At 39.2% G+C, this 23,955-nt stretch overlaps 1 protein-coding gene across 2 annotated transcripts; it reads left to right on the top strand.

The window, feature by feature from the left end:
- Positions 1–3,099: 3,099 nt before the first annotated feature.
- Positions 3,100–22,818, top strand: Hoatz (HOATZ cilia and flagella associated protein). 2 transcript variants are annotated; one of them, XM_076925165.1, is made up of 7 exons: positions 3,100–3,257; positions 6,716–7,197; positions 7,844–7,882; positions 8,320–8,390; positions 19,863–19,922; positions 20,484–20,536; positions 22,603–22,818. In XM_076925165.1, the coding sequence occupies exons 2-7, from the start codon at positions 6,969–6,971 to the stop codon at positions 22,658–22,660; spliced, it is 510 nt and encodes a 169-aa protein (XP_076781280.1). In that variant the 5' UTR covers positions 3,100–3,257; positions 6,716–6,968; the 3' UTR covers positions 22,661–22,818. The 2 variants fall into 2 exon arrangements, with proteins under 2 accessions (XP_076781280.1, XP_076781281.1); XM_076925166.1 differs by lacking the exon at positions 20,484–20,536 and having other exon boundaries at positions 3,102–7,197.
- Positions 22,819–23,955: the final 1,137 nt, after the last annotated feature.

Here is a 23,955-nt window from a genome sequence, read left to right as displayed (position 1 = left end):
CTGGATGGCCTGTAGACCAGCTGGCCTGGAATTCACAGAGATCTGCCTGCTTCTACCTCCTGAGTACTGAGATGAAAGGCATGTGCCGCCATATCTGGCTTATATATAATTTCTTTAACATCCATTCCTTGAATTGTAAGTTATATTTCTAGGCTCATGTATTCATTTGCTAATAAGAGTAGGGGGCATATAGATGTTTTAGCAAAAAATTTACTGTCAGTGAAAGCTTATCTCCGGTAATAAAACAAGAAGCATTATTTCATAAAACAATGAGTGTATTTTACACTCTCTATTTAAACCCAATTTCATTGAATTCAAACTGCAGTTACAGAAATTCCAATAGTTGTTGAAACATAATTTCCAAATTGTAAGTTAAAAACCAAGACAGTACAGTAAAAGAAAATTGAGACAGTACAGTAAAAGAAAACTAAGACAGTACAGTAGAGGTAATTCAGAGTATCAGGAAATGTTTATAAACACAGTGTATACTAATGTAATAAATGTGTCTGTATGTGTGACAACATTGGATATTGTCTTAATCAAGTAATGAGAAGTATTGGTGACTGATATTTTTATTAATGGACGATACTAACAATAAACTGAGTATATTGAGAAAGTAGAGAAGAAGAAAAGGAAGATGAGCCCGGGACACCTCGGGATGCTTTCCCTAGAGGTGGGCTCAAGCTTTAAACACGCTATGGATGAGCTAAGAGGGGACAGAACAACGTAAGTTCAGCTAAACGTAAACACAATGAAATCCTTGAGATCCACGTTAGGGGTTTAGAGGAAATAAAGACATGAGTTGTATAGACACGTGCTGTACAGCAGTCCTCAAGGCTTAAGTGCCCAATGAGGACAGGAAAAACTGCAATGAATAAGCGTGCACCAAGTGCCGCCTCTGAGAAAGGCAGATACTCGTTAGTTTCCTTTGTAGGCTTCCCACAGTTAAGAATGTATACTAGACCTCTTAAGGAATGTAAACTCTTCAGCAACACACTCAGACAACCAGCTAGTTGTTCTAAAACCCCAAAATTACTTTCACAAACCAGGAAATCTACCTGAGATCTGCTTAAGTTCATCCATCTGCCTTGGAAAGACCATCTCACTTAGCATGTACCTGGATTCAATTTCAGATTAAAGGTGGGGGGCATTCCACTGTTGGTCACCCAACTTCATCCTTCCTGAATGAACCATAACAGGCAAGAACAAGCTACCACACCCTTCGTGGACTTCTTCAACTCTCTGGCTTTAGTTTTCACAGTTGCAGAAAACTGCTAATGCCGCTTCTTAATCCTGACTTCCTTCCAGAATTCCAGCATAAATACGTACCCTCATGATGGTGTTCATCCACAGCCCAACCCAGCCTTGCTTAGACCCAAACTCATTATAAACATCCTGTCTTCCACTCTGTCTTCCACTCAGCTCCTCTAACTTGTCCCTGGGAGCTGGCAGCCGATCGTGTTAAGTTGATAATCAGCCACCAAATCCTATAGATTTTCTTTCACAAAAATCTCTTACTTAATCTGTATTCCCTCTATCACTCCATATCTAGATTTGTTAAAAATTATCTCCTACAACATTGAAGCTCAGCCTTCTTGGTAATCCACGATACTTTAATCCGCATAAAACAGCATATACTTTGCATCAGGGGCTCTCCAACAAGAAGAATGATATTCCAACTCCCTATGCTAACATGTCTAGTCTCCCATGCCTACCTCCTACTATAATCCAGTTAACACCATTTTTCCTATGTAGCTCTCTTTTTGTCCCATATTTTGGTGCCTTTTCTTATGTTTTCCCCAAATGTTGACATTAACAGAGTTAGCACTAGAATTCAAGATTTCTCAAGCACTTAGCAATCTAAATACTTAAATGTTCAACATATTTTATGTGATATAAATATATTATCTAAGCATTTTATGCATTAACATAATAATTTATATATTCATATTATAGTGTGTTAATATAATTAACATAGTTTAACTCTCTTAATTATCTATGCTAACAAACTGTCTATCCCTCCAATTAAGCCACATCTCTGAAGACTGTTGTTCCCTAGAGATGGGAAATACACAAGAAGTGTTTCTGATGAAGTAAGCGCTCATCAGCCTTAATTAAGAAGCTATTTCTGTTAGATTGTTCCTAAAAAATAAATTAACATTTGATACTGAAAGCAACACTATTGGTTAATTGATAAATATAAACAAGAAGCTAATTAAGAACTCTTCCTAATGAGAGTTCATTGAGATGGAGCCAGACGTATAGAGCTGCTGGCAGTTCATTCTCGCTCAGATGAAAAACCCCCAATGATTAAACAGATTCATTGATTTGTAATTATTCAAAGGCTAAATTGACTACAACTCAACCTTGCTTCAACTTATAAACTAGTTCCCAAGCATACTATCATGAATATTAATATGGTCATCTGACATGTGATAGTCTGCATTAAAAAAAACAAGCATGGTTTTATTTCCTAGGAAAGTATGCATTTTTAAAATGTTTTACAGGAAGCTGCTGAAGACCATGCTTTCTAATTAGTGTCTGTCACTCCTTCCTCTCTGCCTAGAACCTTCAACTGCAGCAAAAATAGTCTGCAATTGGGAGGTGGTATCAAGATCAAGAGCTCAGGCCAGCCTGAGCTAATTGAGTCCCTGTCTAAAAGCAAGAGGAGCATGCAGAGATGGTGTGTTTCTGTGTGCTGACAGGAGGAAGTCATCTCTCAGTAGCCTTTTATACAGGAGTCATAAATTAAGCCAAGAAAAATTTGTCAGATTCACATAGGAAGTTCTTGGTTTTGATACTCTTCTTGGTTTTCTTCCAGTCAATACTGTCATCTCCTCAAAGGTCCTACCCTATCTCCCAGATCAACAAAAGCCCAGAAATTAAAGCAGTAAACAATTCTTCCTCAAGGTGCTTTCCTGGATCTATCTAACCAAATGTAATCTTCTGTTTGGGCATTTTAACCACACACCACAGGCATTCTTACTTAGATTAAAACATGAGTCTCCCTGGTCTCTAGACATGCCTAGGCATGACCAGCAGATGCAATAAGATCCTTGGAGTTTCTCTAGTAACTGCGGGTGGGATCAACAGCAACCCTAAGAGCGGGCATTCTTCTCTACTGTTGCTTTCTAACAGAACTAGAGCACACACATTTTTTATCATCGTTTTACTTATCATTGAAGAAAAAAACTTACAGTCTAAATTTCAAGACAGCTTATGCAATTATAGCTTTGGATGGCAGCAATAAGACTCAGGTAAGATATTTAAGATGCAACTAATAATCAGAGGAAAAAGTTGAGCTAGGTAGAAGCATCTATGCATAGCATAAAATTGAGCAAAATGCAAAATAAATGATTTTGTAATGATGTCCTCCTAAAACTTGTAACTCTTCATAGTGTTGATGGAATGGAGGCTATTTCTACTAGTTTTATTTATATTTGAACATTTGAATGACTTTTTGGAGCAAACAACATTATGCCTTTCCCAAATACAGGAAGACTGAATACAAGATAAGAGTTATTTACAAATGTCTTTCATAAGTTAATTTTACAATTATCTGGCATTTTCTACTTCACTTTGATTCCTTTTACTTAAGTCTTCATAAAACAATGATTTTGAAGGAAAAAAACATTCTGCCTTTTACTTTCAAAGATAATGTTAAAATATACACAAGTTTATTCTTGGGTAGTTCTTTTGTTTTAATGGTTTGCATTTGGAATTTGTGTTGAATGTTCCTGATGACTGGCATATATTCATGTAATTAGTGGCATCTACGAGACCATTTGCTGGGCTTATAAGGTATCAGTGTATAGCTAAGAAATTTCCCTCTATAGACTGCAAGACTTTTGGATCAATACAAATGGGTATTATATAGTATACATGAAGCCCACAATCTGGGAAGGCTACTTCCTATTGAATTCCACAAAGTTTGCAATCAGAGAATATTGTATATCCTCTTTGAGCTCATTAAATAGAAAAGAGAGGAAAGACTAAATTAAAGAAATATTAGTGAAGATGGCGCAGAAATGCTGTCACTGCCCCCCTCAGCACCTCCTATTCCAAATATACACAAACACACACCTCGTTATCAGATGTGTGAAATAAGAGCAAGGGAAATGTAGCTGTCACAAGACAGAACTTGTTGGGCTTTCACAGACCCTATTCTTAATGTCCAAATCTAGCCTTGCTTCAAGGATCTACCTGAACCTCACCTCGCCATGGTGGTTGTTAGCTCTTGTTGACCCCCCTCCCACCCTCACCCACACCTCTACGTTTCTATTAGGAAAATCTATCAGTTTAGCGACTTCATACTGTCTGGAATAGTAAATAATGTTTTCACATTTTGTTACCATCTAGACTGTCTGATGGGTAGTAAAACGAATGCCCTTTAGATGCTGAATTTGTAACAAATATTTAAATAAAACAGGAACTCTAAGCAGGAATAGATGTCCTCAAGGCTCACGGTGAGATCACCAAAACTGTGACTTTGATCTTATGAGGATGTTGGTTCAATGTTTGACCAGAAGAGCGGCCCTCACCTCACTGCATGGCCCTGTAAGAGGTAGTCCTAAGAAAGAACTCGGATATTGGCAAGGGCAATCCTGCAGGTAAGAGTGCCCAGGCCTGCTCCTGCAGGAAGACTCCAGATGAGATGCCTGAGAAGCTGTTTCTGAGAATGGGCATGAACAGTGAGGAGGCTTAGGGCTTCTTGGGCAATAGGGGAGGAGAGTTGGATGTAGGTCTTTGCGCTGCTTTCTTCAATGTAGTAGTCACTACACTATGAAGATAAACTTCTCAAGAATCTGTCTCTCCATCTCCCGGGCCCCTTCCCAGGAGGCTCTGCAGGAGCCCGCCCATTGCCCCTTCTGGTAGCTTCTGCTGCCCCTCCCCCACTCGCCCCGCCCCCTCGGCCTCGGGGTTCCAAGGGCGGTTGGTCGCAGAGCCACGGTCATTCGGCCAGTAGGAGCTGCGGGGCGCGCGGGCTGGACAGAACCGGCTCTAGAGTTGGGTCTGGAAGCCGTGGAGAAGTTGTCGCAGGCAGACCCGGCGTGAGGGAAGCAGGACTCCGGCCCGATACCCTGGGGTCCGGGCGGAGCGGGAGGGTCTCGGGGGACGGCGGGGACAGGGGACCCCCGGTGCCTGGGGTGTCACCTGGGGTCGCGCGCGGCCCTGCGGGTGTGGAGGGTCCCCGGGAGCCTGAGGCACCTCTCGCTCCGCCACCCTTGCCTATCGACCGTGGCGAAAGGGGGCGAGGGGCCTGACCCTCGGGAGCTGCAGTGGCTGGCGCCCGGTGCTCGGTTTGTAGGCAGTGTAATTAGCTGATTGTAGTGCGGAGCTGACAATCACTAACTCCACTGCCATCAAAACAAGGCACAGCATCACCCGCCGCCCGCGGGAGGAGAAGCCGGCGGCTGCAGCCCCACTGACTCCGCAGAAAGCGGAGGCTGGAGACAAGATGCGTCAGCGAGGGGCCGGGAGCACGAGGTCTAAGTGCAAGTAACCCTCAGAGACCCGCGCGCGGCCTCCTTTAGGGACCGTTCGGCTACCTGTGTGTATGAGCCAGGGCACAGTTCAGTGATGTGTAAAGAGAATCGGTATACACCGGCCTTAACATAAAAAAAAAAAAAAAAAAAAAAAAAAAAAAAAAAAAAAAAAAAAAAAAAAAATGCCAGGAAGAGCCCCCCAGAACAGTTCCTGCTGCGCGCGGTGATTCACTGCCTGATTTCCACTTCTGAGAAAGCTATCACCAAGGCAGCGACTAGAGTCAACCACAGCTTGGCTGACGATTTGCTGGTCACAACCAATGTCTGAGAGCACCAACTAAAGACTGCAATGTTTTTTTCTGAGTCTAGTTACTAGGCAGTGTAGTTAGCTGATTGCTAATAGTACCAATCACTAACCACACAGCCAGGTAAAAAGACTGAAATTCCTCCGACTGAGCCGTCTGTGCATCGTCATTTTGGTGAGGACAGAGCCATAGGGAAATATTCTTACTATTACCTATTAATGGTTTAGGAAAAAAAAAAAAAAAACACTAGCCCTTAGCTGCTAAGTATACAGTGTATCAATATGTGCGGGCTACATTTTTGGTGATTTTTAGATATAATGAAAAATAGAAATTATCCCTTAGCTGATTTGGTCATTATATTGACGTGATTATAATAAATCTTTGGACTTTGCCTGACGCTATATTAATAACACTCTAATAAAATAAAGTGCTATGAAAATCTCAGCTATCGTGTCCATTTCCTTTCCAAAAATTGGCTTTAGGATCTACATCTCAGCTCCTGTCAACCCCTAAAGTAAATAAATGGTCAGTTGCTATACAGTAAAATCTCCAGGGAAGCGTCTCACACACTGTAAGGGTACGTTAAATATTTTCATATTTTCAGGGGAACTCAGCCCGCTTAACGAAGTATATTTTAAAGGTGATAACAGTTGCGTTCTAGGCAACTTTTGGTGGGAATAATTAGTGAACACAATTTAAAACCAGCTTGATTCCTAAGACCTGTAATAAAAGATTTGAGAGGTTTTAAATCACAAAAGCTGTATCCATGGGTACCTCTGGCCCAGTTCTAGACTAGCGCATTATGCAGACATATCAGTGCAGACCTGAGAAGTTCCCCCGAGTTAAGAGTGCGGAGCCTTGGCAATCTTGTCCAAAAGAGGGAGGCGCTCTTTAAAGTTCACATTATTGGGCTATTTGAGACAGGAGGGGACGCTGATGGAGGATCTAAGAGACACTCCACGACTGTACACATCACAAAGTTGAGGCTTTTAAGGCTTGACTGGCCCCGAAAGCTGTGACCTCGACAGAAGCCAGCTGCAGATGAGCCACAAGTCCTCGAGGAGCCCCAGATCCTACGGAAGAAGTGACACAGGCATTCTGGTGGTGGCAGTTACCAACCGGACGGTTCTCCAGTGGGGGCGGGGCGCCAGAGCTAAGGGAAGCGTCCTGAGTCACCATGGAAACAGCGAGGCCCAGAGGCTGTCCTAGAGGCAGAAAGGAATCCCAGGAAATCTGCTCCCCTGGATTACTGGTGTTCACCGGCTGCTCAGAGCAAGATGCCAACTTGGCTAAGCAGTTTTGGCTCGGGGCGTCCATGTACCCCACCACCGAATCTCAGCTGGTGCTGACTCGAGGCAGCAGTCAGAGGCTACCGGTGGCGCGGAACTCTAAAGTCCTTGTGAGTGGTGAGTAGCAAGGCTGGGCTGCCTCCCGGAAGGGGAAACTGCCCGGCCTAATTGTCAAAGAATCAATTGAGAAGTACGAGCAAGCGGTAATAATAAGTATGTGCAAATACATAAACAGTTCTGAAACTACTGCAATTCTCCACTGTAAGGGATCTTATTGTTACACATAAAATTTCATTCTAGAGCTGGAGAGACCGGTTAAGAGCACTGACTGCTCTTCCAGAGGTCCTGAATTCAATTCCCAGCAACCACATGGTGGCTCACCACCATCTGTAATCCGATGCCCCCTTCTAGTGTGTCTGAAGATAGCTACAGTTTACTCATATAAATAAAATGAAAAATCTTTTTTTAAAAAAATACATTCTAAGAGTCCCTTAAATGATGGCTTTTATTTGGCAAAGAGGATGGGTTAATCTAAGGAAATGGTGCTTAGATTAGGAAAGCATTTACATAAAATTGAGTTCAAATTTGAAAGTCCAAGAAAAAGTTGTCCACAGAGTCTAATTTAGGAACCTCATTCCCTGACTGGCAAGCCTTCAGCCAAGGATGTATAAAGTGTTTTTATTCAATATTAATAGGCATAGAAAATTAAAATACTGTTCATGTCAGCTCTTCCAATAACTTTCTCTCCATTTGTATTTCTTAGAGAAAAGTTGTGTCCAGCCCCTTCCCTTTGATCACAACAGTAAGTACCAGGTTTTAATGCCCTTCTATAGGTAGACTCCCCAGATGATTTTTGAATTCCTAGAAGTGTAAACATTTACACTGTGGTATAACTAAGCTGCATACCCCCACATCTTACCTCAGGACCCACACACTCACACAGCAGATAACTTTCTGACCCCACAGACACTTTCTCTCTAGCATACCTGGTCCCATGGGCACTTTCTCTTTAGAGGCTGTTTCTTACCTCCACTCATGCTTTACTCATCTAAAGGGACAGGAGGGTTCCTAACATCGTGAATAATCAATGCAGTCTTCAGTTATTTACCGATCATTATAAAGTTTCAAGACAGTATGTACTTGTATCCCTTCCTACTCTATTTACCCATACCCAATTTCATGTTAAAACTATAAGAATTATGACAAATTTCAGATTGAATTTGGCTTTGTTTTCTCTAGAGGATGCGATTATCTTTGCTAAAGCCCAAAAGATTCAGGAATCTGAAGAGAGAGCCAAGTATCTCCAAAGGGTGAGCCAGTGCTTCATCTCTTCTGGTTCTCATTACATTTCTACATCATGTTGATAAATATTGTTTGTTGTTGTTGAGAACATTTTACTTTTAAATACATGCAAATAAAATGTGTTACTTTAGCTCAGCCTTGAAAAGCTTTTTTATTAGAATTTTAATTAAGAACTTAGAAATTCTTGGGGCTGGAGAGGTGGTTCAATTGTTAAGAGTGATTGTTCTCTCAAGGACTCAAGTTTGGTTCCCAATGTCCATAAAAGATGGCTCATTACTGCCTGTAACTCCAGTTTCAGAGGTTCTTAGACTTTTTTCTAGCCTCTGTGGGCACAAAGGTACACACACACACACACACACACACATACATACGCATGCACACATGCACACAGGCACACACACACATGCACACAAGCATGGATGCCTCTACACACAAAGATGCAAATTAAATAAACACATAGCAAGGATACTTAATTTACAAATATCAAAAACATTCAAGGCTAAGTGGAGATATAGAGTTAGTTCAAGGCCTGCTTGGGAAACTTGGTGATACTGTTTTATAATTTTAATAAAGTTTAAAAGAGGGCTAGAGATAGCTCAGAGAGAGGCTCTTATCAAGCACATGGAAGGCCCTGTGGTATGCTTTAAAAAAAGAAAGAAAGAAAGAAAGAAAGAAAGAAAGAAAGAAAGAAAGAAAGAAAGAAAGAAAGAAAGAGAAAGAAAGAGAGAGAGAGAAACTGCATTCTATTCAACTTTGGCTATTCTCAGTCTCTGCCAAAGCTTACAGGAACATTAAAAACAGAAATCAACACATTCACTTTTCAAAAAAACCTCAAACCACACAATAGTATAAAACTTTTTATAAAAATATACAAAATACTTTTAAAATGGTAAAGTTGTTGTCTTAATAGGTCAAAACCAAGTGAACCGAGCAAGAGTCTGTCATCTGGCCCTGTTTTGACTAAAAGCTGATAGTAAACACATGGGTGTCCAGAAGCCTCTCTTTGGCAGCCACATGCTACAACTAGAGCATCTAACTCCGCAGTTACTGCCATGATTAATAGCAACACTTTGCTTGGGTCAAGGATAACCTCTATTCCAGTAACTGTTCCTCAACCATCAAGGCAGAGATAGAATGACCACTTTGGCCTAATGTGTTTAATCACTGAACATATTGGCAAACTCTAAAGGACATACTGGGAATTCTACATAAATTACAGATTAATTCACTTGACTCTTCTGGGTACAACAATTCACTTTGAAGATTACTGGTGATTATTTCAAACAAATTAAGTGATTAAAATAATTAGCATTTGCTTCTCTTTTTAGAATATTATATACCAGACCCTGTCTCAAACTCCCCCTAAAAAGAATATTATATACTATATATTTATACAATAATCTCATAAGTTTTTAAACATAATATTTGTATGTGAGAGAGTGCATGTGGGCACATCTCCTACAACATGCATGTCAAGGCCACAGGACAATTTTTATGAGTTAGTTACGAGCTTTAACCTTGTTGAAAGTCTTTCTTCTTTCTGCTGCTGGCTATTCAGGCCAGCTGGTTGGTCAGTGTCCAGAAGGTTCTATCTATGCCTCCATCTTGCTGTGATTACAGATGGGTACCACTACATCTGGCCTTTAACATGAGCTCCAGGATTGTCAGGCTTTCATGGCTAGTGCCTTTACCCACTGAGCTGTCTTCTCACTCTCTACAGGGATTCTCTTTCTATTTTTAAAATCCCATCTATTTGTGTGTATGGTGTGGTGTATGTGTGTAGGTTAGAGGGCAGACAACCTGTGGGAGTGGGTTCTCTCCTTCTACCCTGTGGGTGCTTGGGATCAAATACAGGTCATTAGGCTTTGCAGCAAGTGCCTTTACTCAATGGGCCATCTTTCTGTTCCTTTGATAGGGATTTTTTTTTAAGCCTAATTTTCATTAGAGCTGGGAGTATAGCTCAGTGATAGAGTACTTATTTGCCTAGCATGCATGAAAACATACTTAATTCAATTTATGCCTTTCTCTCTCTCTCTCTCTCTCTCTCTCTCTCTCTCTCTCTCTCTCTCTCTCTCTCTCTCTCTCTCTCTCACACACACACACACACACACACACACACACAAACACTCAAGCATGCTCACATGCATGTATACACATCTTTAAGCCAGGAACAGTGAATCATCCTTATAATCCCAACAGTTGGCAGGCTAAGGCAGAAAGTCATTATTTGAGGTTAGCCTGAACTATAGTGATTTCCAGGTCATTCAACTGCTTTGGTACTTTTGAAATTCAATTTTCATTGTGCTTCATTTTGGGAAGGAGTTAGACAAACTTAGTATTCAATTTTATCAGCTTTTTTTTCAAACAGTGAGAATGATATGACTTACAGAGAACTGTAATATTATAGACAAGATATAACTAATTATAGACTAGATATAACTAATCATAGAACAAGCTTCCATGTTTTGTTCCATCTTTAATTTCTTAACTACTCAATTTCACATATTTATTAAAATCCAGCTTAGTACATGTAGTACATTAGATGCCGGACTACAAAGATAGGACACAGGAGGAGGCAGCCAATAATTATGATGTATTCTTATGATAGATTTATGTCTATGACAGCACAATAACACATTAAACTGACCATAGGAGTATGCCCTTTAATCCCACCATTTAGGAGGTTTTGGGGAGCAGATGAAGTTCCCAGTAAATTATGTGATATGAGAGCAAACATGCCAAGGATCTCAATGCCTCAGACCCATGGGAATAGCAAAGCCTTCCCCTGGTCCTTGTTGGCAGAGTGTTGAGAAAGTGTGGCTCACTGATTCCTCCTCCTGGATGTTTACAACCTGAGACTTCTCCATTTAGTAGACCTCCCTACCAAGATTACCTAGTAATCTTGACTACCTGTTCAGGTTTATATAAGAACCCTCCCTCCTCATTCTGGAAACTTGTCTAGGTTGAAAACCTTTTGCAAGAATCCTTCCAAGTACACATGCATATCTCCTGTCTTGTCAGTTTTGCTTTTATCCCATGGGTCTTGATACCAGAGGAGAGAATGTGGTACCATTAAATATTAAAACAGAATCTCGTTTGGGATACGGCTGCTTTTCTGAGTCTACCCTGCCCTCTCTGCACTGTTGCTACCACCATCTACAGTTTGTAGTTTAATGGTAGAAAATGAATGGGAGACGAGATGGGGACTTTGCTAATAAAACATTTATATTACCTATTTAATTGAACAATAAGCATATTCCAGGTATGCCTCATCCCTTAAGGGGATAAAAACTATTCCCTATATATTCTCTTGAAGGTGAATTCAGCCATGTTCTTAATATTAATGGAAAGCTGGGAGTTTATCTTCCCTCTCTCTGAAAGTGGCTTTATAGCCCTCTTTCCCAACAGATATTGATTTTTTTCAGTGGCTAAGTTTTTAAACTTTAATGTTACTCTCCATTTTAGAATATTTTCCAGGTATACATTATAAATGCTTTTTGTTAGTGGGCAAAATGCTATTAATCACAACTACTATTTCAATGATGGATATCTATGGCAGGAAATCAAAAACAATTGAGTATGTCAAGATTAAATGGCTTACTGTGTCCATAAAGGAAGCCTTACAGCACTGGACTGGACCATTATTTTTCCTTTGAGAGTTTTAAGTAGTCTGAAAACAGAATAAATGAATAGTCAGCTAATTCTTTGAAATCATTAAACTAATTTGCTTTTGAGTTTTGCCACCTTAAGAAATCTCTTTAGCTGATTATCTCTTTATGAAAAGAATTATAAGTAATTTATTTGCTAGGAGAGTGAAGAAGAGGTCAGAACAATATTTCAAGGCACACATATAGAAGGTGCATTGGGAATGTGCATCTGAAAGCAGTTCTAACAGGAGAGAATGTAAACCAGAGGGGTTTAAAGGAAACTGTGTTTGCCTATAGTACAACATCCAAGGCAGGCTCTCTACTGGGAATGGGCTTTTAGTCATTCTGTTACACATCGTACGCCATCAATACTGAACATACCTAACTCTCCTGAGAACTTTGTTACATGGTCCTTGCTTGAGCCAGAAGCCAGTTATATCATGATGGCATTACTCTTAGAACCTTAGAAGCCTCATGTTTTCTAAGCCTCATGATGTGAGATGGAAAATGTTCAACATTATTGTCTAACATCCTACACCTCCATAGTGGTAAAAAGGACACTTAGAATCATTATGTCAGCTTCAAAGAGGCAATGAAAAATAACAGAGTTCTTCTTAGAGCTGCTGCTGGGATATTCTGATAGGAGAAAATCCTTGCATGAGTCAGAGTGATAAAAATGAGCTTCCCAGACAAATCTAAATCTAGTAGTACTGTTACCTGGCCTAATGTAAAATAATATTTATGAAATTCTTTTTCTATCATGAAAAGAAGACAATAGGATATGCTGGATTCCTTCTTAATAACAAAACCTATTTAGTCACATTTTGCTGCTTCATCCAAGCATACAACTGGAACATAAAAGCAGATTGCATCGCATGTCCATCAAATATTTTGGAAGCAAATGATGAAAGACTAGTACATTCTTCTCATTTTGTATTATATTTAATATCACATTGTTTTAAAAATTATTCAGAATTAGGGAAAATTTGGGGGTGACTAAAGTTGCCTAGGTCTTCCTATTCCCTTTTTGCAAAGCTTTTTTTCTCCCATGAACTTCACCAGAAGGGCAAAGTGGAAGCATTTTAAACTATTAGGTAAGGACTCACATTAACCGTCTACTTATAATATATAAATGAATAAAGCTACTAGATGTAAAATGATGCAAAAAGGACATTTTAAATGAATTTTAATGAATTCATTTTAAATGAATTTGAAGACATGCACAAAGCGTGTAAATCTCAGGCTGAGCACATTATGATCCTCTGTCTTCATGTTTCAGCTCATATTGTCACAAGCATTATTGTGTGTGTATACATTCATTCTATAAACATATATACACACGTATGTATATATGCATATACAGAGAATGTATATCCTGTATGTATAACTTTGTGACTTTAACTAGCCTCCATGTACTGAAGTGTTGCCTAATGTCACTAAGGGTAAAAACAAGAGTGAAGTGACTTATATAGAAAGTGCACACATCGTATGAGTCTTGCTCAGGCTTGAGTTATCATTCCATTAGCTATAAGTTCTATGTCGATAAATCAACAGTATATTTTAAAACAGAAATGTGCATAAAACATTTATAGCTCCAAAGATAAAATTCTGTAACCAAAGGCTATCAGGGACCTAAGAGCAATAGCTTCCTAGTCACTAATTCACGGTTTGCAATGACTTTCTAGAATGTACCTAATGCAAATAACAGTAATGAAGTGTGCTCCTAAAATAGGTCTAAGCATAGTTTAAATTTACAAAGGTATCTTCCTCCTACCACCTCCCCACATCACCTTACCACAGCTACCCCTTAGTGCAGCTTGTGCCATGGCCATTTGAACCATTTGTACTTCCAAAAACCCACCAAAGATAAAAGATAGCTCTTTGCTGTGGTGAGAATGTTTTCTATATTTCGAGTCACCGAGGTTTCTAATGTCAAATGCTTAGTATACAGGATAGATGTTGGTGTTGGCAATGATATTTGTATGTCTTGAATTGGGCATTGTCTGAGTGTCACTCCAGACACATGAGGATCCACCCCTGAAATGTAGGATCATGGGGCTAAACTAAACTTTATAGGATGTTGTTCAGAAGCAACTGAAATGCTGTTGGCTTAAGAGATGTAAGCAAATTAGAGATCGAAGCCAATACACAACTCCAAACTCAAGAAGGGCCAAGCAAAGCTGTAAAAGATAAAATGAGTAATGGAATGCAAGTTAGGAGACTCTGCTTTGGGAAATTGTTAAAGATTTATTCAAAACGTATTACTTGTGTGAGGCATTGTGTTAGGCACTACAAGTTAGAAATTAACAACACAAAATATGTTGTCAAGACACAAATCTAGCTCTTGCATGAAACTTTCGGTCTAACCAGAGAGAGAGAGAGAGAGAGAGAGAGAGAGAGAGAGAGAGAAGATATTAAAGCAGAGAGAGAGAAGTGATATTAAACCAGTCTTTAAAAATAACACACATGCACCATGTTTGTCCTTCATTCATTTGTGTGGTGTGTGTGTGTGTGTGTGTGTGTGTGTGTGTGTGTGTGTGTGTGTGTGTGTGATTGGTTTTGGGGTCAGGGAGGGATGTGAGACACAGTCTTAACTCTGTGGCCCAAGATGGCCTGGAGCTTACAGCAATCCTCCTGCCTCAGCCTCCTTAGTGATAGTTACATGAGCCTTCACAACTGGCTGTGAGTAAAAGTTTTAAAATAAGAACTATATTTCTCAGACAATTATTATTGATTTTCTATTCACATGTATGTAACACAACTAAAAATAAATATGTACCAGAGCCAATAAAATATTTTTCCTTACTAACAAAAAAAACATATGTAATTAAAATTGAAATCTGCATTCTTTTTCAAGTCTCTATTTAAAGCTTTTTTGTATTGATTCTTCCTTATGGATGACTGGTAAGTTTATTCATTTTAATAAATTGCTATTTTTAAAATGAAGCTAATATATGCCAAGGCAGAGAAACAGAGCCAAGATCAAGCAATTTCCAAGAAGTATGGAACGGTCTTAGCTCTGCAACTTTTCCCTGCAAGTCAGCATTCTTGCTTCCTCTGATTAATAATCCACTATCACGATCCATCCATTCCCACAGATTACTGCAGTTAGTTCTGTTTTCAAAACTCAGCTTGCTTCTAGAGAAAGACCCTTGACTGATTTTTAAAGACACAGTAGATTGAGAGCTGGAGTTCTGCATCTTATTATGATAGGAAATATAAATTCACACTGCGTCAAACACAGCATCTACTTGGCACGTTCCAGTTGGCAGGCACAGAGAATGACACGTTCATGGCAGAAGCTGAGAGGAGAATACTGCTTTTTGAAATCAAGTCCAGCGGCGAAAGCTCTTTTAAGTCATAATTTTGCCTTAAGCCAATCACAATTACCTCCCTTAAGGTTGCATTTGTAACATACAAGTGAAATTTGGTCCAACAAGGATGAAGATTATATGAAGACAAATAAATTCCCTGGTTAAGTCCTGACCACAGACACAGAATTAAACATTAAATGATGGCACCTTAAGAAAATGAAGATCATAAAATATTCTTAATCTCTATAAAACCATAGAGCATTGATTCTGCTTACATAACATTCTAAATTTCCCAATTTGAGTTAATATAATCAAAACCCCTATCACAAGTCACTCATTTATATTAACCATGATTGTAGAGAGCTTCAGTTTGTAACTGTAACTTCGGCATGGCATCCTTAGCATTTAATCGTGTTTTTACAAAGTACCAATTGTAAGTAAATTAATTTTGACCAAGGATAACTGCAGACCGAACTAGACGGCCCTGATGTCTAGGCTCACCACACAGCACAGCATAAATTTCTCTGTGATAACAGAAACTATCCTCTTCACAATAGCTGATGCTGATTCTGCTTTATTGAAATGAAGACTGGATAGCATCCTTCCCTCCCACGTGCCCCATCCCTTTTTCAAAAGCTCTAGCACCTTCTTGAAGCAGCAGAATTGTGGAGTGTGGAGTCAACTAGAACTAGAAACAAGTTCCAATCCTGATCTTTGCCAGTTACTACTTGGTTTAGTGACCCTGAGCAAGGATGTCTATTTTTCTATGTCAGGAATAACATGTGTGGTGAAATTAAACTGACACACAGACTGATGCCTGGAAGTTACTTTGTGAAAATCTGTTTCAAGCCCTCTCTGCTCTTCTCTTTTCCCCCTCCCATTCTTTACATTTTGAGAGGATTAAAAGAAACCTTTTCTATGAAGAATTGAGTTGGAATTTCAATGGGGATTGCATTGAATCTGTAGATTGCTTTTGGCAAGCAATTTTTACTATATTAATCCTGCCAATCCATGCGCATGGGAGATCTTTCCATCTTCTGAGATCTTCAATTTTTTTCTTCAGAGACTTGAAGTTCTTGTCATACAGATCTTTCATTTGCTTTGTTAAGTTCACACCAAGGTATTTTATATTATTTGTGACTGTTGTGAAGGGTGTGGTTTCCCTAATTTCTTTCTCAGCCTGTTTATCCTTCGAGTAGAGGAAGGCTACTGATTTGTTTGAGTTAATTTTATATCTAGTCACTTTGTTGAAGTTGATTAATATCCAATAAAAAATTAATTTCAAAAAAAGAAAGAAACCTTTCTCTCATAATAATATTTAATAGCTACAAGTTACTAAGTGCCCAGCATTTGCCAGTCATACTAAATGTTTTTATCATCTCCAGTTTTCACACTGTTCCTTGTAGAAGAGAAGATTCAGGAAAGTGTTCTTTTGATTTATCCAAGGCAACAAACCTCTGGCCTGTGTTAGTGATTACAGCTGGAGGGAGGAGAGAAGGGGCTGGTGGCCATAGTTAAGATACTACCTGTCATTAATCTCAATGCAAAACTGGGATTCAAGCTCAAATACATCTGACTCCATTAACCCATGTGGCCACTTAAATTGTCTGCCTTTGAGAAGAAGAAAGAACTAAATGCTTTAACTCCAGAGAGATACAAAAATCTATTAAGCACCCAATGCACACTGAATTTTATATATTATCATTAGATTTTAACTTCATGTAACCGAGTTTTGTCTCCTACTTTTTTCAGGGATAGCATAAATATAAGTATATGTAATTACCAAAATGTAATGTTTTAAATGTTAATTATGATCCCCTTAGAGTATTGTTTTAGGGGCTAATTACAATATCATAATGTTTTTATAAATATAAACTTCCAAACAATAGCCCATCCAAAACATGGTTGAAAATGAGCTATCCATGAGGTAAATCGCAGGGCTCTCTTCTCACCACTGGATAGCATTTAGCTTTCCTGGAAGAGATTCTTAGAATAGGTCACAACATTTTGTTCAGAGGACACAGTTGTTTACAGTAGTTTTGTTATTCCTTCCCAGGAAACATGTTCAGGAAGCAGAAATCAAATCTCATTTAAAATCTTTGTGTCTGGGGTTGTACATTATAAAACTAATTAGTTACTAAAATCTATTCTAATAAAAAGGACCCAAAGTCAGAGAAAAGTGAATATATTTTTGTCCTGTTATTTTTTAATCTTATTTCTATTCATCTTTTCATACTAGAAGCACGTGACAATTCAGCTTTCCTATCATGTCCCAAGAGTTACACAGAAAAGAATTATACAATTTTGCTTGTAGGAGGATTTTACAACTAAATTTATCTGCTGTTTTAGTTTCATTTCTAAAACGAAGGGGTTTATACATGGCTGCTACTTGTGTGTTACACAATACAACAACTCCATCCATACCTCAAGAAATACAAGTCAATAGAAATTCATGAAGAATCACATACTAGCCATTTCTGAGCCCTAAGGAAAGAAAGATGCTAAAGAAAGATTCTAAAAGAAATGCACAGCAACTAAGAAAGTGGGGCGAGGATGAGCAGAGTAAGGTGCACATGCTACGTAGTCAGAACTGTACTGATGGACGCTCCTTTTTCCAACCTATAAACGTTAATAGGAAATATAAAAGTGTGCTTAGTTTCCAAATGCGCATGTTTTCTTACGTTCACTGCGATATAGATGATGCCTAGATGCTAGATAAGTACAAACCTTCCAGAACATTAAAACTTTGTAGGTGCATAAGGGAAAATTGGGCTGGGGATGGTGCTGCATGCCTATAACTGTCACACTCAGGCAGCACAGGTAAACGTGAGTTCAAGGCCAACCTACTTCACATAAAGAGCTCCAGGCTGACCGGGGCTACAGAGTGAGGCTCTCAAAGGGAGTTTTAAAATATTAGGTAAAAGGTAAAAGCCATACAATCTAGTGCAAATCAAAAGCATCCAGTGGACCTGGCCCAGCTGCTGGTAACAGCTGTTGACCATGGGCCCTCTTTTCCTCTGTGTCTCAGGGCTCCTGATGTCACTAGCTTCTTCCACTGAGCCATAAAGACTAGAGAATAAACCTGAAATTAACAATGTGCAGGGTTTTCTCCACAAGCCTGCAGTCTCTTTCCAAGCCCAATTTGTGGCTTGTTCAGCCACTAACACAGCAATGTAACAGCATAAGTGCTTATCGTAAGTTAAAAATGAACATTATTTTTAAAAAGTCTGGCATTCTCAGCATCTCAGAATGGTATCTGATTTGGAAATCCAGTTAATATGGATAAAATTAGTTAACATGGAATCACTCTGGAATAGGGTGGCCTCTAATCCAATATAACTGATGTCATCAGAGGGTTACCTTGACTAGCTGAGAAAAGGAAGATCAGTAGGTATAGAAAAGGGGATATGACACAGTAACGTTGGGTGGATATAGGCAAAATTCATTATGTATACATATGAAAATATCAAAACCATATTATATGATATATGCTAATGAAAATGTTAAAATGGACATAGTAAACAAGAGATTTTTTTTAAGTGAAGACAGACACACAAGGGAGAATGCCACATGACAGCAAAGGCAGAAACAGTAGTTCTGTTAGTCAAAGAATGGCACAGATAGCCAGCAGACCACCAGACCCTACAGAGAGACCCAGAAATCAAATTCTGAGAAAGCAGGGCCTTGCAGACTCCTTGGATCTGGACAGCTATCCTCCAGAACTGCAAGACAAAGTGTTGTTTCAAAGCAAGCAGCATGTGCCCAGTACAATGCACAGTCCACCTTAGATGAAGGGACTGACAGGACTTTCCCCATCTTTGAAACAGGAGTGTTTTATTCTCACTCTGTATTTTTTTTCTTCTAGTCTCATTCTAAGCAAGGTTCTTTTCTCTGCATTCGTCTGGACCGTAATTATATATATCTTCATCCCTGTGTTAAATTGGGTTTTATGCTTATGAAAACTTACCTAGTATACAAATCTGATAGCCAGGACAGAAAAGGGAGAGGTACTGGAAAATCTCTGTTCTCAAGTGAAGTAGTCTTCGGCTGTGCACTGGGACAATCTCTGGTTTCCTGACTATAGTCTATCTGTCATTTAGTGTCAATTACCTTTGGTGGTCAATAGCTCAGATTCTGTCTTCAAGATCTGGGATCAAATCCAATCTGCCACTGGACAGCTTAGGTAAATTGTTTCCTCTGCTTCAGTTTCCCCATCTGTCAAAACGAATGGAAAGTATCAATTTCCTGAATTGCTAAAATCATAGTGAAATGTTTTAAAGCTCTTAGGATAGTTCATATGGTGAGATATAAATAGAAGTTGGTTGCTGTGGGCAAATAAAACCTGTACACTTCAAATCAAAATCAAATTATTCGTCACAGACCTATTATGGAAAACATATCTTAACATCCTGCTAAATACCAAAAAAAGGCGCGGGGGGGGGGGGGGGGGCGGGACTTCCACAAAGACAGGGTTCATTGTTAAGACAAAAGGGTCACTTTTTTCTTTTTCTTTAAATAGGCCAAAAAGAGAGATGAGATTCTCCAACTTTTAAGGAAACAAAGAGAAGAGAGGATCGCGGTAAGAATGCTGGCGGAGCTCTGGATAGCTGTCTGATGGCATGGATAGTCTGTGGTGAATGTTCAGGGGCTTGGCAGACTGGCCCTTTAAATTGATACTCTCATGCCTTGAGTCTTCTATGCATCAAAGACTGAGAAAACTGGGAAACTAAATAATTAGACAAGTCATAAGCCAGAGACATCTCCAGAAGTTCGCAACTCCAGTGGCAGAAGAAAGAAGGCATAACTGTCAGGGAGTCTATTATTCCCATAACATAAAGCTGTAGGCTATTAGCAAGGGCTGCTTCATTGCTAATGATTTTACAATGGTTGATCTTTGTAGACCATAAATGATAAGAATCAAGTGAGTAAAGCCTTTAGAAAATAACTCACTAGAAACATATGGATAATTAAATATGCATTCCTGAATGAGCCTCAAATTCTAATCTGAATATTTCTGACAGAAAACATAGTTTTCAGATGTAAGAAGTTGGTCTTTCTAGACTCTGATGATTTTTACCTTAGGCTGTTTTCAAATTAATAAATTTCACAAGTAAACATTTTCCTTTTTTATTTTTTCTAGAAAGAACTGATTTCATTACCTTATAAACCTAAGGCCAAAGTGCCCAAATCAAAGTAAGTTTAGTTCCAAAAACATCCTCGTCTTTTTACTTAGTGCCTTTAAAAAGAACTTTTTGTTTGTCTCCTACCAACAAATCTTTTAAAAGCTCACACCACTGCGTTAGTGTTTTCTTGCCTTAAATAAGCAGTTCTTACTGTCCTCAAGCACATCTATGAAATGTGCACTCCTGTGTGGATGGGTACAAAGTGGGAAGCAGGTACCAGAGCCTCTGTGTGTTCTCACTGTCCCTCCTCCCTGGGAAGGGGGACATTCTCACCTGCCTTCACACCCTCCCAGCTCCACCTTCCCAGGATTACCCCGCCATCGCCATCGTTAGTCCATCGCTAAGTCTTCTAGATGACCAGCTCTGACCCCAGCAATAATGTGGCATCATTAGCCTGTCAGTGATGGGATAATGTTAGAAAAGGACCAGAAACATATTATGGAAGAATCTGTGGAAACTTAACAGGGCTCCAAAAAGTATTCTCTTCTCTTGCTATATTCAGAGAACAACAGTTGCAGAAGCAATAGAATTTTGACTTCATTGCTATTGAGGCTGACTCTTTTAATGTCAGCAAACATCCTCAAAGAAGAGTGATTTTTGTCTACATAGATTTCTTGAAATCAATTACCTGGCTACATTTTCTACACAATGCCCCAAACTTAATTTCTTGGCTTAAGTGAGATGATTTGACTTATGTCCTATAAGTGGAGGAAGAACGCCTAAAGGGAAGATTTTCTAACTGACCTAGACGGTGGATAAAGACAGCTACTTGAACAGCACAGATATTGAATATTGTGTTACTATCATTATTGATTTGCATATAAGTTCAATATTGTACAGCTTAAACAGATAACTTTTTAGTGAATAAATTAATTTAGTGGGATTATTTACTAGACCAGGAGTGATTTAGAAGCAACTATACCAGTGAAATTAAGTCCCATCCCAAGACTGCTTTTTGTTATTTGTTTTTTGAGGCAGGGTTTCTGTGTAGTCCTGACTATCCTGGAACTTGCTCTGTAGTCCTGGCTGACCTCAAACTCAGAAATCTGCCTGCCCCTGCCGCCGCCTCCTGAGTGCTGGGATTAAAGGTGTACAAACCACATCTGGCTTTCCAAACAAGTTTTATTTCTCTTATAGAATTTAGCATCTGGGCCTGAGGGAGTATTCCATAAAATCCCTGTAAAAGTGAATATTAATGGCCCCATTATCATAGACCTAGCTATCTGCTGGGTAAATTATTTCATTTCCATGATTCAGAGTCAAGGTTAAGAAGATAATTTTAAAATTTAAATCCTCACTTAATTTTTTTAATAATATAGTCTCATTAATCATGAAGCCTGGGTTTTTCTCCAGTCCACAGTGAAGTATCCCTCTGAACTTAAAGATCCTGTGTGTACCATCCTTTTGGCAATCACACATTTTGTGCCTGTAAATACATTGTAAGCTCCATGAGAAATTGGATTACCCAATTTAAGTGGATATTGGGATTCAGAATATATTTGGTTTTAAAAGAAAATACCATATTATGGAATACCATATAATTAAGTATTAGCTAATTTGGAAATTAATGCCCCTATACTGTCCATTAACTTATACAAACATTTCTTAAATTTTGCTAATACTTTTCTCTCCATCTTATCCATTCTGCCCAAAACTCCTACACATGGTGATACAGTCTTATAATCTCTCACTCAATAGACCTTCTCAGGATAATCTGTGTCCTTCCTAGCAAAAAGTAAACTTATAATGATGCTTTAATAGCAATATACTTACCACCCTGGTGATAGTTTCACTTTCAAAGAGGACTGAGTAAAGGGAAATAGTCAAGTCAGTCACTGTCGATGAACTCTCAGGAGTATGATCCCTCAGTAAGAGGCAGTGGCTCCTACCAGTGACATCCCACTCCTGGTGTTCCTCTCCCGTGTGTCTCATACTTGGTCACAAGCCTTAATACATATTTAGAATCCACAATGCTACCTACTGGAGAAATTCAAAAGTCATGTCCCTGCTATGTTGTGACTATGATGACCACATTTTATTGTGGATGTAGAGACTGATTCTTTTTGTTGTCTACAGGGAAGTTTTATCAGAGTCAGACCTAAGGGACCAAGAAGAGGTCAAAGCCTTGGAATGATTTGATTGGCATATGGTAGCAAGTGACTGACCTGTTCACCCTTAAAGCAAGTTATGCTTACATCATGATCAGTAGGTAAAAGATGTGCAGATTTCCAGGAATTTGACAATTACTGAGCATTCATGTTAAAATAGACTAAAATAAAACTTCAGAATTCAGACAGGTGGATTTTGTCAGTTGTTGAACATTTGTGTGTATTTTATTTATTGCATACTATTGTGTTTGACATCATACTGTAATCATCTTTCTCATCTTAGTCATCCCAAACTCCTGGTTTTTGTCTCACTTGAAGGGTGCTTCTACAATGTATATATTTTATTTGTATTATGAACATTCAATAAACAAGAATAAAGGGTCTAAATGACCCTGGGTTTGGGTACTATCTGCAAAAATAATAAAGGATGAAAAAGCATTCTTAAAAACTTAAAGCCTTCTCTTAAAAATATCTGTTTTCCAAAATGTGGCTTTTCCTATTTGTAGAGTAGGTTCGAAGCCAGAGCTGAGTTGCTACCGGGTCTATGAGCAATGGGCTTAGCTGGCTGTGTCCACCTCTGACAGATACTGGAGAGCAGACAGTTAAGGATTTGTTCCTTCAGCATGTCAGGAATAAAAGGCATCCTGTCACAGTGAAGTACTTCTCACACAGGTGGCTATTGTGGAGAGTGGCAGCAGGCTGTCAAACCCTGAAGTTTTAAATCATGTAACTAATGCCTTTGTCTATGCTCATTGAGAATCCTTTCATTACCAAAAGGAAGACAATATACTTCACAGGCCAACCGCTGGTTTACTCTAGGATTATAGTTCTCTGTGTAAACATATTACAAGTTAAGCAGCTGTCTTAGTGTGGGTTTTACTGCTGTGAACAGACACCATGACCAAGGCAACTCTTATAAAGAACAACATTTAACTAGGGCTGGCTTACAGGTTCAGAGATTCAGTCCATTATCATCAAGGCGAGAACATGGAAGCATCCAGGCAGGCATGGTTCAGAAGGAGCTGAGAGTTCTACATCTTCATCTGAAGGCTGTTAGCAGAATACTGGTTTCCAGGCAACTAGGATGAGGGTCTTAAATCCCACACCCACAGTGACACACTTACTCCAACAAGGCCACACCTTCTAATAGTGCCACTCCCTGGGCTGAGGATATACAAACCACCACAGCAGCCGTCATCCAAAAATCAAAGATCAGAAAGGAGTCGCGTATCCACAGTCCAAAGTGTTTTGAGTGCTGGTCTGCCATCACAAGGAGAAAAATGTGTCTTCAGTGGGTCTGAATAAATGCAGACACACTAGA

The sequence above is a fragment of the Arvicanthis niloticus genome, chromosome 26, assembly GCF_011762505.2.
Source record: "Arvicanthis niloticus isolate mArvNil1 chromosome 26, mArvNil1.pat.X, whole genome shotgun sequence".
Classification (NCBI taxonomy): domain Eukaryota; kingdom Metazoa; phylum Chordata; class Mammalia; order Rodentia; family Muridae; genus Arvicanthis; species Arvicanthis niloticus.
Note: the sequence above shows the minus strand (reverse complement) of the source record. Positions and strands in the feature narration are given on the sequence as shown.